The sequence below is a fragment of the Xiphophorus couchianus genome, chromosome 16 (assembly GCF_001444195.1).
Source record: "Xiphophorus couchianus chromosome 16, X_couchianus-1.0, whole genome shotgun sequence".
In the NCBI taxonomy this organism is placed as follows: domain Eukaryota; kingdom Metazoa; phylum Chordata; class Actinopteri; order Cyprinodontiformes; family Poeciliidae; genus Xiphophorus; species Xiphophorus couchianus.
Genome location: NC_040243.1, coordinates 6852841 through 6866488, shown reverse-complemented (window position 1 = coordinate 6866488; position 13648 = coordinate 6852841). Strand labels below are relative to the sequence as shown.

Here is a 13648-nt window from a genome sequence, read left to right as displayed (position 1 = left end):
CTAGCTGAATATTAATTATTTCAGCTGTAAACATTTATTTCTATTACAGAAAATGACCTGATTACTTTTTTTACTTTCTTTAATTTTGCATGCCTATCTGGTCAAATACATGGGAGGAAAGATTCCCTGTGGAGACTCAGAAAAAGTCTCATTACTTTCTGTGTTTCAGAGTATCCACAGCAACCAGCAGCTCGAAATGGAGCCCTGACCTAGTGGTTTACACTGCACAAGTACAATTATTTGATGATCTGAAGAGAAAAGCATTGAGAAGCCTCTTTTTACATCTAAATGAGGAGCTTGTAACAGGAAGCAATGTAAAGGTGAGAAAGCTGGAAGATAAGGAGTATGAAGCTAATTTCTGTTAATTTCTTTGAGGAAAGATAAGTAGGAGGAGACAGGGTTTTTTAAAGAAGGAAAGAGATGTGCATTGAGCTCACGGTGTGTGGAATGGAGAAATGGCTCAGGCTCCCATGATGGGAGGGGACTCAGAGATGGCAGAAACTATGCTTTGTGGAGTTGAGACTGACAGAACAGCTGAGGATATGACAACACTGGGCAATGTGCAGCTGAACCTGAAAAATCCTGATTCAGTTCTGGGAGAAAACCTTTGGAGAACAGCAACTATCCTCATCTTCTAAAAACAGATCAGGTTTATCTGAAAATCTCTGCTTTTGATTTCTGGATCCAACAAAAGAACTTTACACCAAGGAGCATTTTGATTTTATTTCAGATCTTATGGATTAGTGACAAACTACTAGACGCTGAAAGTCTCCTTTTAAAAGCTAAACATGCCTGTGATGAAGGGCCTCCTTGCTCCACAGAATACCTTTTTGGACAGCATTGCAAACCACTTCGATGGAACTCGTAAGTAGTTTTAAAAAAGATGTTTTACTATTTTAGCCCAGTGGCTCATTTGTTAGCCCAAATCAGGTTTGTGGGACAAAATACTCAATTCCGCATAGAGCAGAACTGAGTGTTTCTGTTCTGTAATACTTTTCTTGTTAGCTAAAGATTGTGAAGCACATTAACATAAAAAATGTGTATTGTCAATGGTGAGATTTTTTTAAAACCCATAACATGAATGTGAAATTATTTTTTAAGGATTTTGTTTGGACAAATCTGTAATTAATATAAAAAATAGACAAATTTGAACTTAATCATCATTAACTTAATCAGTGAAAAATGTTGTGGTTGTTTCCACCCGGATAAAAATAAATATCCTTTCACACTGATGATTTTCCTCATGTTTTGATAGGATTCAGGAATGCTTAAGAAACATAAAAGGCCAACATAAAAAAAGAACATACAGTACTCTATGCAGTGCTAAAAAGATGTGTATTAATTTATTTTTGGGTTAGGTAACTCAATCTTAATGTCAATATGAACCTTTATTTAACCAGGATACAAATATTAAAAGTCTCCTTTATAAAAGATTCATGGTAAGTGGCAGCATCAAGTAACATAATAATCTTGCATTTGTCCAACCAACAGAAATTTGTGGCAGTGACCCTTCAAGGGGACAGTCAGTTTTCAGCATCAGCTGTCAGATCATTAGATTAGATAGAGCTTCAGCAACACTGCTAAGTCTATGAATTGTCTTGAACTTGTCTTGACTGAAATGTGAGCAGCGGCCATTGAAAACGCATAGCAAACACTAATAGAGACACTATCCACATGATCCTGTTATGAAGCCAGGGAGATTGATTAAAATGAATTATGTAGTGGTGGGGAGCTTATCAGATATCAACTGAGGTCTTGTTCAGTGAACCTTTTTGAAAGCTGGAAACTCACCTAAATGATTAATCTGATCACCCACCACCTCAAAATGTGCAAAACAGCCTTTCAATAGAGTCAGAACTGATGTTTAGATTAACCTTTTCAGCTTCCATTGTTGATATCTGACTCTTCATGGACACTCTTTCCTGACCTGATTCTGTATTTCATAATTTTTACACCTTAATCCTTGCTGGACTGCAGGGGCTGCTGCCAGTGGTTAACATGTAAGGTGCCTTCCTAGATCATCATTTTTAAGAATTGGAAAAGCACTTTGTTGAACACAACTCAACGCAACTCAGATTTTGGTTTTGCATTTTTTGCTGTCAACATTATTAATTAATCTGATCAGTGGAGGGGAAAAGGGCAGGTTTTATCAGAGAGATGTATGATACTTATATATTTTACTTTTAATCATGACCAATAAAAATAGAAGAATCTTTGAATTTCTGACTGCAGGCAAAAGAAGAAGGTGAAGGTTTTTAAAAGGATGCAGACTTAATTTGAAGATAATTACAAATAAGCATTTTTTTAAAGTTACTTCTACACAATAAAATCATACCAAGGCTGCGTGCTGCTAGATGTGTAGATGTTTTCACTAAAGTATGTCGAGATGAAGTCATAAAGCTAATAAAAGATCTTTCTGGTTTTGTGTTGCCATGGGGATTCCTGAGAGAGAAAAGAAGGAAAACATATGGCAATGGCACAGTTTTACAAGAATTTAGTTCTGGGACACAAATTGAATCAGGCTCACTGGTTGCAACATCCAATTAGAAATATGTGAAAGATTTTATCTTCCTTGATGTATTGTTTCTAAGATAAATATAAACAATTGTGCCACTGAATGATGAATGAACTGTTTGCTTTGTTTTCAGCAGGAGAATACAAATCTCCTCTCTGACAGTCAACCCAGCAGGTGTTCCATGTTGTCCTTGGAGCTACGTTATTGTTTAAAAGTTTTCTTCATCAAACAAAAAACGTTTTAAAATGCTGTTTGCTTATATTCAAAGCATCACCTGAAAAGGGACGACTTACTCATTATTTGTACAGAAATAGAAAGGAGACATGTACCTATTAGTGTGCTTTATTGGATTAAGAACAGATTACTACTAATAATTTCTTTCATAATGCTTTTCTAATATTACTCACCAGCTGGTGTAATAAATCAATATAAATTTCTCTTACAAACATTTCAGTACAAGCTTCTTTAGCACATTGATAGGCTGTAGAGAAAAGCAATCTTTGGCATAACAATTAAAAGGTAGTGGAAATTAATACTGATATTAGTATTAGTATTCTGATATTATTTTGAATAATATATTTAATTAAAGAGGAAAAATGTGTCTTCTTGAGTTCAGACTTTGCATTAGTGGCTCCAGAGCAGTAGCTTACAGAATCTTATTGTACAAAGGTATCAGTCAGAAGAAGTACAATAAAATCCCACATCATGCTACATTTACGATTGCACAATAAAGATAGTTATGGACGAATGAAGAAAAAAATTAAAAGAGTTACAAGAAGCCATCCTATAGTTTTTCTGCATGAGATCTTTATACCACTACTTTTCTGTCTTCCTGTAATGGCAAGCTGCGCTATTGCGTGCTGTAACATAATATTAGGAACAGCTTGCAGATCTCTAGTCTTACAAGTGATGTTTTTCAAAAAATAAATTGCCTGGCAGCATCTATGCTGCTGCTTTAAAAAACGGAGTGGTGGAATAATTTATTTTTCTGTTAAGCTCTACTGTTGTTTTTCAACCTCTAATCTCTACTATTTGTCTTTTTGACTTATTCACAGACAGCAACTTTCTTCTGGGAAATGCTAGGGGTCGATATAATTACCGGATCGTCTATTGTTCGGATGGTTTTTGTGAGCTGACTGGTTTTGTTCGGACGGAGGTCATGCAGAAAACCTGCACCTGCACCTTCCTTCATGGGGCTGAGACCAGTGACGGTGTAATGGAGCAGGTGTTTAAAGCTCTGGAGAGTCAGCAGGAGTATCAGGGAGAGATCTGCTTTTACAGGAAAAATGGTAAGAAAAAAATACTGTTTCTTCTGCTAAAGTCAATGTTCATCTACTTATATTTAGCCATCAAGTGAACATTTTCGTCTTTGTCTAATATATTTCCGTAACTTTTTGGCACTCAAAGGAAATCAGTTCTGGTGTCTCCTGGATATTGTTCCAATTAAAAACGAGAAGGGCGAGGTGGTTCTGTTTCTGCTGTCCTTTAAAGATGTCAGCGAATCTTACAGGAAAAGCCATCACTACATTCATGAAGATGGTGAGCCCTTACTGCATGCTTCTAAAAGCTCTGTTCTGAGTGATTCTAAATGATCTCTAAAATGTTTAGATTGTAACATGGTTTTTCATTGGCTTGATTTTACCTAAAATTATTTGAAAATGACTAATACAACTAATTTTGTAGTTGACCTGGATTTTTCAGAGGCCCCTCGAGAAAACCGAAAAAGCAGTCGATTGTATTTTATTCGAGCTCAAGGCAGGGGGAGAAGTTTTCTGCACCATCTGAGTAACCTGTTTACAAAGAGACGCAAGAGGAAACTGACCAATGTGAGTTCAAAACTCTGTCTCAACTCCCACATGGTGAAAAACAACCAGAGACTAAGAAAATAAATGTACATTAATGTGATTTTAATGTTGCTCTGAATACTTTCTTCATTGTTCCTCAAGAGCCCAGTACAGATTAAACCTCTTTATAGAATGACTTTTATTTATCTGAATGTAACTGAGGGCATTAGAAGTGTGGACTTCAAGATTTCGTGTCATGTGGCATTTTCAGAGCATGTTCCAGAAGCCCTCCGTACCTGAGTACAAGGTGGCCTCTGTGAAGAAGTCCCGTTTTATTCTCCTGCATTACAGCATTTTCAAGGCCATGTGGGACTGGCTGATTCTGCTGGCGACTTTCTACGTCGCTGTCACTGTACCTTTCAACGTCTGCTTTGTCAGTCACAGTGAAGGCGGCGATCGTCTCTCACTTGTCGCTCGTAGCACCACATGGAGTGACATAGCGGTGGAGATGCTCTTCATAGCTGGTACGTGGTGGTTTTTGTGTATAAACTTTGAATGTTGGATTTAGTGGAGAAAATGTTTATGCTTTACAAACCTGTTGACCATCATATTGAAACCCAAGCAAGATTATGAAAGGACAAGAGCAGTAAGTTTAAACCACAGCTGTTTCCTTGGTGATGGCTGGCACGTGACTACCTCCCACCATTTCTCACCCACTCAGTGTCAATGTTGCCCTAGGTTATAAATCATAATTAGATTTCTCTCACTTCGTCCCAGTTCTTCTCCAATGGAAGTGCCATAACACGTCTGTCACACAACCTCTCCATAGGTTTGTCTTTAAAAAGGCAGTCGTACAAAATTAGCTCACTCGCTACCTCGTGCATTTCCCTCCCATGCAAGTCTCTGGAGCAAGTCTTCATTCTTTGTGGATTTTCTCTCTATTTCATGTTACGTTTCTGTAACTTTTGCAGATATTATTCTGAATTTCCGCACCACATACGTCAGCCAGTCGGGTCAGGTAGTGTATAACACCCGAGCCATCTGCCTACATTACTTCACTACCTGGTTCTTTGTGGATCTGATTGCGGCCCTGCCATTTGACCTTCTCTATGCTTTCAACGTCTCAGTGGTAAGACGGTCATGATAATGCAAAGAATGTCATGTTTCTTTGTTTAATATTTTCTGGCTAGTTTCTTTTTTGGCATACCTGGTAAAGTTTTAAAATATAGCAATATTTTATATCGGCATCATAATCTCACACTGAAAATATTTGAAAAGTGAGATGGGTCAATCACTGTTCTTTGCACAAAAACACAATCATATTGTGTTTTTGTCTTTGACACAGTTAAAGTGCTTGGTCATAGCACTTTAACTGTGCTATGACCAAGTTAAAGTCACAGCACAGATTAACAAATTCTGAGTGTTTGTGTCAGTGATAGTCAGACATGAGACGAATTTTTCTGGCATTGTTAAGCTCAACCTGTGCCAACAAGTTTGTCTACTTCCATACCTCAAATTTTGCCCATTTGTCTTGGTATTCTTCTTTTTTCCACTATTTTAAGTTCTCATTAACTTTTTCCAGTTTCTAATAAACAAAATCATCTGTTTAGCTTAAAACATAAGAAAGCAGAAACATGTAGAACCTTTTAATGTGTGTTTTGTTTTCCCATATCCAGACCTCACTGGTGCACCTTCTAAAGACGGTCCGTCTGCTGCGCTTGCTTCGGCTCTTGCAAAAACTGGATCGTTACTCCCAGTACAGCGCAGTGGTCCTTACACTGCTCATGTCTGTGTTTGCCTTGCTGGCTCACTGGATGGCCTGTATCTGGTACATCATTGGACGCAAGGAGATTGAAGGTAGTGATCCTGTTACCTGGGATATAGGTGAGTTCAGCTAGTCACGACAGTCTCCTTTAATAAGAAGCTACTTCTTGTTTGTTGTTTGAACATCTTGAGTCATGACTTAATGCCTCTAACTTTCCTCCTTAGCCCAGAGGAAGTCTAGGTCACAGAGTGTCCAAATTCTATGGCCAATTTGACCAATTAACAAAGCAGAAATATCTATCTGCTAAAGCACAATAAATCAATAGAATATGAACAATGTTAGTGTTATATTTTATTTTCTTCGTCTTGAGTGATTAATAATATGTACCCATACCATCAGGGTGGCTTCAGGATTTGGGTAAGCGTCTGGAGACACCATACATCAACAGAACCATAGGTGGACCCTCCATTCCCAGTGCCTACATTGCCTCCCTCTACTTCACTCTCAGTAGCCTCACTAGTGTTGGTTTTGGCAATGTGTGTGCCAACACAGATGCAGAGAAAATCTTCTCCATTTGTATTATGCTGATTGGTGGTGAGTTTAAAACCATGAACAGAAATTTTCCATATGGGTTAAATTTTCTAAGCTCACTTTTACTGTTTCATCCACTGTCAGCTCTGATGCACGCAGTGGTCTTTGGTAATGTAACGGCCATTATCCAGCGCATGTACTCACGGCGCTCGCTCTACCACACCCGAATGAAGGACCTCAAAGACTTCATCCGTGTGCATCGACTCCCTCAGCAGCTGAAGCAGAGAATGCTGGAGTATTTTCAAGCCACATGGTCAGTCAACAATGGCATAAATGCAAATGAGGTAAGTGAGGAACAAAGGAAAATAAAATCTGTCTTTTTATTAATTCTTCTAGGGTACAAGACTTATTAGTAATATTAATATTGTGCTCATAATTAGATCTTGTATGTATTTTTTATGAAAGAACTTGTTCATTTTTGTTCAGTAATTGAAACACAAATTAAGTTTCAGCATTTTGAGGTATATCAATCAAAACAATACATTTTCTGTGGGTGTTTCTCCTTTCAGACTTACAATCCTTTTAAATGTGGGACATTTTATATTCTCTGAAGTCCTATTCCATTTCCTTGAGTAGATGTCAGAATTTCAATGACAATGTTAGAATCCATTTTGAAGAAGTTGCCAGAGCTGAAATGGGGAGAATACTCATTAACACACCCACCATCACCTCTCTGGATAATTAATTCAGAGTTGAAAGCAATAGATGCAGCCACTGGTTTTAACAGGATGTATTTTCTTAGCAGCTTGATACATCATGAAAGAAAGACATACATTTTTCAAAGTTCTTTTTTTGAAGATTTCAAAAAAGAGCCTTTTAATAAAATACTATTTTAGTAGTAGCTCATAAAATAGCAAAATACAACAGAGGAGTGTCAATTCAATGCCATTAAAGCCTTTAAATTTCATTGTCATATTGCTCCTATGGTTTAAAGTCCCTGTATTATTAAAATGTATATATTTTTCCATTACATTATGTAAAACAATATAATATTTTACATAATATTCTAAAAGCAACCAAAACATGCATTTGTAAATGTTTTGATATTGGGAAGCCATTACAAATTTGCACATTTTTAAGGTTATCTTTGTTGACCTCCTTCTTATTTGCTCATGTTGGTCCTTGACTAAAATTGTGTATATCAAAGCAATATGCTTACAGTAAATCTTAGAGTAAGTAACTTAATTTCTGAGGTTGAACTGCAGAACGCTGATTTACTTGTAACAAATGTCTGTTTTTTCTCTCATTTGCTCTCAGCTGCTTCATGACTACCCAGATGAACTGCGAGCAGATATCGCCATGCATCTGAACAAAGACATCCTGCAGCTGCCTGTGTTTGAGAGGGCCAGCAGAGGGTGTCTGCGCTCTCTCTCCCTGCACATCAAGACTTCCTTCTGTGCACCAGGGGAGTACCTCATCCGCCATGGAGATGCCCTGCATGCCAATTATTTTGTCTGTTCCGGTTCTCTTGAAGTCTTGAAAGACAGTATGGTCCAAGCTATTCTGGGTGAGTGTGAACAAAGTGTGAAACACTTCCAGCTGTTGATTAACATCATCATCTAGTAGCATCTTTTTGCAACTCCTCTCTCTGACTATCACTACAGGCAAAGGTGACCTGATAGGGACTGACCTGCCAGAGCATGATCAGGTGATCAAGACAAATGCAGACGTGAAGGCGCTCACCTACTGTGACTTGCAGTACATCAGTGTCAAGGCTTTAAGAGAGGTCCTCAGGCTGTATCCAGAGTACGGCAGTCGTTTCAGCTCTGACATCCACCACAACCTTACCTACAACCTGAGAGAGGGCAGTGAGCCTCATGTAAGACTTATAATTTTGTGGTACCACCAAATTAATCTGAACAATTTTGCTGATCTTATTAAAAAAAAAATTAACTGACTACTTCATTAGATACACCTTGTTAAACATATGCTTAAAAAAGTCAACTCTGAAGAAAAATGGGGGGCCAGCCTAGCTCTAGGAAGGTGTCTATGATGTAAATCTGTTGTTCCACCACATCTCAAAGGTGCTCTAATGGATTAAGGTCTGGCGGCTGTAGCGCTCATTGTGGTGCAGAAACCAAGAAACCGCGAGGGGAGGATTTGAGCTTGGTGACATGGTGGCTACTTTTTCTGCAAGAAGTAGTCATCAAAAGATGAATTCAGTATTGTCATGTGGGATGAACATGGATCACAACAATACTTGGGTGGGCTCCGGTATTTAAACAATTTTCTACTATGAGGTTCAATAGGTCCAAATTGCTTCCATTGAAGTTCAGTGAGTCTTTTCTGCAAAATCTAAAAGCCTAATTGGAATGATTGGCTTGTTTATGATTGGCTGATTCACTGTTTATCTTAACAACCAACTGAAAAGATGTGCCTAATAATGTGATTGGTGAGTGTACATATTCACTGTGCAAAATCATACTTTAACAATTATGGAAAAATTTCTTAGTTCTTTTTTTGTTGTTGTTCTATCTGCAAGCAGCAAAGAGATTTACCGTACATGGACTCCCAGGCAGTCTTTGGTATATGTTTAGATATGCTTCCTCTTTACTTAGACAGAGTAAAGAGGAAGGCACATTAATACAGTGTATGACAACCACTGTCAGTACTGTCATTAAATAAATATAAGTGTATGCTTTGTTATGTATGCAACCTTTCAGAGGCCAGAGAGAGAGAAAAATAAAGTAACATTTTATCATAATGAAGCTACCAGATATAGTCATTTTATGTGGGTGTTTTAAATATTTTAGACTCATGCTTTAGTTTATGTTTGCCAAATGGACACACACAGTAAGCTCAATAGCAAAATGTAATGGGTTGTTCTTTATGTCATTACATGTTGATAAAATGTATTGGCATTTGTTGATAATGTTGATAACATTACATGTTAACATGTTGATAAAATAATAACATAAACATGTTATGTTCTCAAACATAACTCTCAAACAACTTTGCAGTTAACTTCATTGACTTTCAATCCCTCTTCCAGCATCATGTCTCTTTGGACCACAAACTACCCAACGTCAATGAAGCATTTGATGAAGAACATACAGATGACATGAACCATTTGTGGCGGAGCAGAGTACAAGGTTCTGGAGGTACTCTTCAGTTTTCCCGTCTCAACACTTTAGGACAGGAGCTCCAACACATCCAAACTCTCCACCTATGTCGGTCACCTGTTTTTCAACGCCAAGGCTGTAGCATCTCTCCTCAGTCCTTTGCCAATGAGGATCTCACTCTATCACCTAATGTCAGTCTGAAAAATGAATCCGGTTTAAGTCATCGGCCATCCAAGCTACTGTTTCCATCCTTCCCTTGTGTTAGTCCTCTTAACCTGAGCCCCAGGTGACGTTTTCCACCTTATTTTTCTCTTCCTTGCAGTTTGCTCTTTTTAAAATGATGTGATATTCATTTGTTTCATTGTCAGGGTCGTGGATGGGATTGAGGACAACAGTCATACATTTCAGTTCAACATAGAGCAGGATAAGACAAGGATTAGTATGTCAGGTAACATTTTTTCTTTAAAAATGTTGACATTTTTCTTTAAGTTAATGAAATTTTTTTTTTTGAAACTGTAAAATTCTTTATCAACTGAATTTGCATAAGATGTAAGACATTTTACATATTTTATTTCTTGTTTTGGTTTTTTCCAATACATAAACTGCTTAGTTCATGTTAGGTAATTAATTAACATGTTTAGATTATATTACCTAGTAAGTATCATAGAAAACGTTATCACATTAACTCTATTTTTCTTTTTGATGTGTTTTAGATAAGTTACAGATGAATGCTAACCTTCTAATTGAGACAGAAGAAGTGAAACAGAACATGACCAAATTAAGTAAAGAGGTGAGATTCAAACATAAATCTTGTTTCCCCTATAAATGAAATACTTTACCCTTGTCAAAAGTTATATGGGATATTTATGCCTATCTATAATCCATAAGAAAAAAAAATTACAAACTAAGACATGAATGTAATAATAAAACAATCTTTGGCCTTCATGGGTGAGTTTCAATGAACAATATTGTTTTCAGGAAAACAATACAGCCAACAGTTTTGCACATTTCAGGGTTTTGAGTAAGCTGCAGCTGCCTGATTAATACGGTGTCTCCTGATTAATATTAATACAAGGAAACATGGTGGTGAGAGCATCATGCTAGGACTGGCGTTTTAGTCCTGCACCACCTGGAAATTGGTGGAGCTTTATAAAGGGAACTCATGGGGAAAAAAACTTATAAAAGCTTTAAAGTAGTTTTCAGTTAGCATGATAGTTTTATGGAGCTTTAATCAACATCTGAGACATCTCTTTAACTTTTATTTTCTTCTCGCAGGTGAACAACTTAAATGAAGAAGTCTCCAACCTGACTAAGGAGCTCCATGACATGATGCATTTTCTGCAGTCAAATATGCCTATGCTTCATCATGTCTCTCCTCCTGGTGTAACAAGTTGTAAAAACTGGCAGCCTCGTATCCCTTTAGATTCATCTGGAAATGAACAGGACTGCAGTGGGATACCATCCCACAACAGGACTCCCACTTTGCTGCATGCATCAAGCTCTGTGTCTACCTCTTTGCATCTATGCTGCTCTGAGAGAGATGGAAAAACAGCTGATAGGCTGCAGAGTGAGCACAGTCCATTTCAAACACCCAGAGTCACCCCAAGCTCTCCTTACAGTCACAGAGTTTTATCCCTCCTCGGCGTTGATTCAGGCTCCAGCATCTTTCCAGTGATTTGTCAAAGCCAAAGAGGAGTCTATAATACATCTAGTCCTATTAAAAATAACACAAATCCAGTAAATTGTGGACACTCTCATCCTACATTGAATTTTCTAACCAAGTCACAAAGTCTCACCAATCCCCAGACGCCAGTTCATTCTCCGAGCAATCCCACTGGACAGTCACAGTATCACACAGCCTTCAGCTCTCTGACACCCTCAGGACCTTGCACTTCATTGTGCACAGATCATAACATGAGCCAGCAGAGCTCCACGAGACAAAACGACCCAGCGGGACCCGGCCTTGTCCTTCACTCACAGGACCATGTATGTTCTTTGCTGGGGCAGCTTTCAACCAGAGAGTGTGGAGGATCACTCTACCATGACAGGACAGACAATTATGGAGCAAGTCAAAATGTATTAGAAGACTCGTGACGATAATGACTTCTGTCTGTGTTATTTTGTCAAAATGACAAGTTTGTTTAAATGGTAAAGGATTGTTCTTTCCGAAATAATAAATTGCTATTTACCAACTGCTGCAGCCTAATATTATCTATTTGTAAAATAACTCTTTTAAAAGTTGTTATGTATAAAGTAATGCCTAAAAAATTGAGACTGAAAATTTGGATACATCAATAAAACTATGGCAATACAGACTGTAGATGTAGTAATAGAGAATTAATGTAATATTAATTTATTAGTTGTACAGCAAGACATCAGTGTAAGCTGCATTATTTGCCATTTCCACAGCAGCTGACATCATTTGCCCTTGAAATAATGCTCGATAAAGAGATGTAGCGCTACTGTGTGGTCACATAAACAAAATGCACAGGCTATATAATTCACGACTGAGCGGGAAAAACAGATTTGATAGGAAATCATGTTGTTTGTTTCTCATAAGCTCTGCTTTTATGTTAAAAAAAAAGTTTCCATGACAATGTCAATACAGTTGAGGGTAAAACTAAGTACACATGTGGTGCTTTGAGTTGATGTTAGTAAGGAAACAACAAGGCCTTATTTATGAAATTCACCTGATAAAATGATCATCAAGTTTTGCTATAAAGGCAGATCTTTACAGCAGATGGACCCGCATGAAATGGGGCCATTAACAACCCAAACAGACGATCACATTGCCAACAGAATAGCTAGAAATGAGCAACAAATTGATCAAAATCCTGGACTAAACCTTGATAAAATACTCTAAGAGAGACCTGTTAAAAATAGATTGAAAAAAAATCTGAATCAACAGAAGAAATCTTACAAAAAACTTGATAAAAAATATGTCCATAATTATGTAAAAAAGAAGGATGAAGTCGTTTATATTATCAGATTTTAATTTCAGTCCAATCTGAAGGGAACTAGAAAATAAATTGTGCTTAAATAATTCTAGCCATACTAAAATGAGAAGCCCTGCAATTTATTGTCAAAATATCTTTATCACAGCAATCACATTAATTATGATGAAGTTATCTAGTGATTTATCTAGTGATTCTGCTTAGGTATCACCAAATATAACCTTTTGCAAGTAGAGTTAGGAACCTTTAACAATCTTAATTGTCTGTTAACAAAAGAAACAGAAAAATCAGCTGTGTTTGATGACTCTTGGTTTTTACTGATTGCAATTAGTTCATTCTAAAAGAGACAGTTCAGGGCTAAAACATGAGTAGAATTCTTGAAAACGTCTTCACATCTGTTGGCAGAAAAAGCATGGGAAAGTATGGGATTTTACTCAATTTTGGCTGTTTAGACATATTTTGACGTTTTTCTTTCTGTTTGGGTCTCAAATAAACAGAAATAAACACTTAGGATTCTTCAGAGAATTAAAAATATTGGAGAACCCAGTATATACTCTTCACAAGACTGTTAGAAAAAAACAGAATGTCTTCAGTCAGAGGCTTCTACTGAATCACTGTAATACAGACTACTCCAGGCGATATCCCTGCCTGTAGCCATCAGTAGTATAACTCTTTGCAGGACATTTAATTTTCTTTTAAGATTAGTTTGTTTTATTTGAGGTGAATAAAATAAATACACTTTTTCATGATACACTCACTTCTTTAATGTTCACTGTTTATTGTTCCTAAATTTCTCTGGTGTAACCTTTTGTCATCATATGCTAATTAATACAAAATTCTCTGTTGTGAACAAGTAACATAGACGGGGATAGCAGAAAGTATCTTTTAATCAATGTGTAACACTTTAAAACTTATTTCTATCCTCTGAAAAAAAAACTGTACACATTTAGGTTCAAGCTTTGGAACTTAACCGGTGT

General features: G+C 37.1%; 1 protein-coding gene across 2 annotated transcripts; it reads left to right on the top strand.

Annotated features, from left to right (window-relative positions):
• The first annotated feature begins 291 nt into the window (after positions 1 to 291).
• kcnh4a (potassium voltage-gated channel, subfamily H (eag-related), member 4a) lies at positions 292 to 11913 on the top strand. Of its 2 annotated transcripts, none has more exons than XM_028041400.1 (15): positions 292 to 864; positions 3571 to 3804; positions 3923 to 4054; positions 4217 to 4341; positions 4571 to 4823; positions 5271 to 5428; positions 5976 to 6183; positions 6464 to 6658; positions 6740 to 6939; positions 7913 to 8162; positions 8260 to 8474; positions 9648 to 10003; positions 10086 to 10165; positions 10431 to 10507; positions 10993 to 11913. In XM_028041400.1, exons 1-15 carry the CDS (start codon positions 789 to 791, stop codon positions 11809 to 11811), a joined length of 3378 nt encoding a protein of 1125 aa, XP_027897201.1. In that variant the 5' UTR covers positions 292 to 788; the 3' UTR covers positions 11812 to 11913. The 2 variants fall into 2 exon arrangements, with proteins under 2 accessions (XP_027897201.1, XP_027897200.1); XM_028041399.1 differs by having other exon boundaries at positions 4199 to 4341.
• Positions 11914 to 13648: the final 1735 nt, after the last annotated feature.

Excerpts from the sequence above, each read along its gene's own strand:
- kcnh4a (XM_028041399.1), top strand. The coding sequence starts at position 789 with ATGCCTGTGATGAAGGGCCTCCTTGCTCCACAGAATACCTTTTTGGAC. Across the intron at positions 4,824-5,270 it reads GGAGATGCTCTTCATAGCTG|ATATTATTCTGAATTTCCGC; the intron begins GTACGTGGTGGT and ends TAACTTTTGCAG. Across the intron at positions 8,475-9,647 it reads GAGAGGGCAGTGAGCCTCAT|CATCATGTCTCTTTGGACCA; the intron begins GTAAGACTTATA and ends TCCCTCTTCCAG.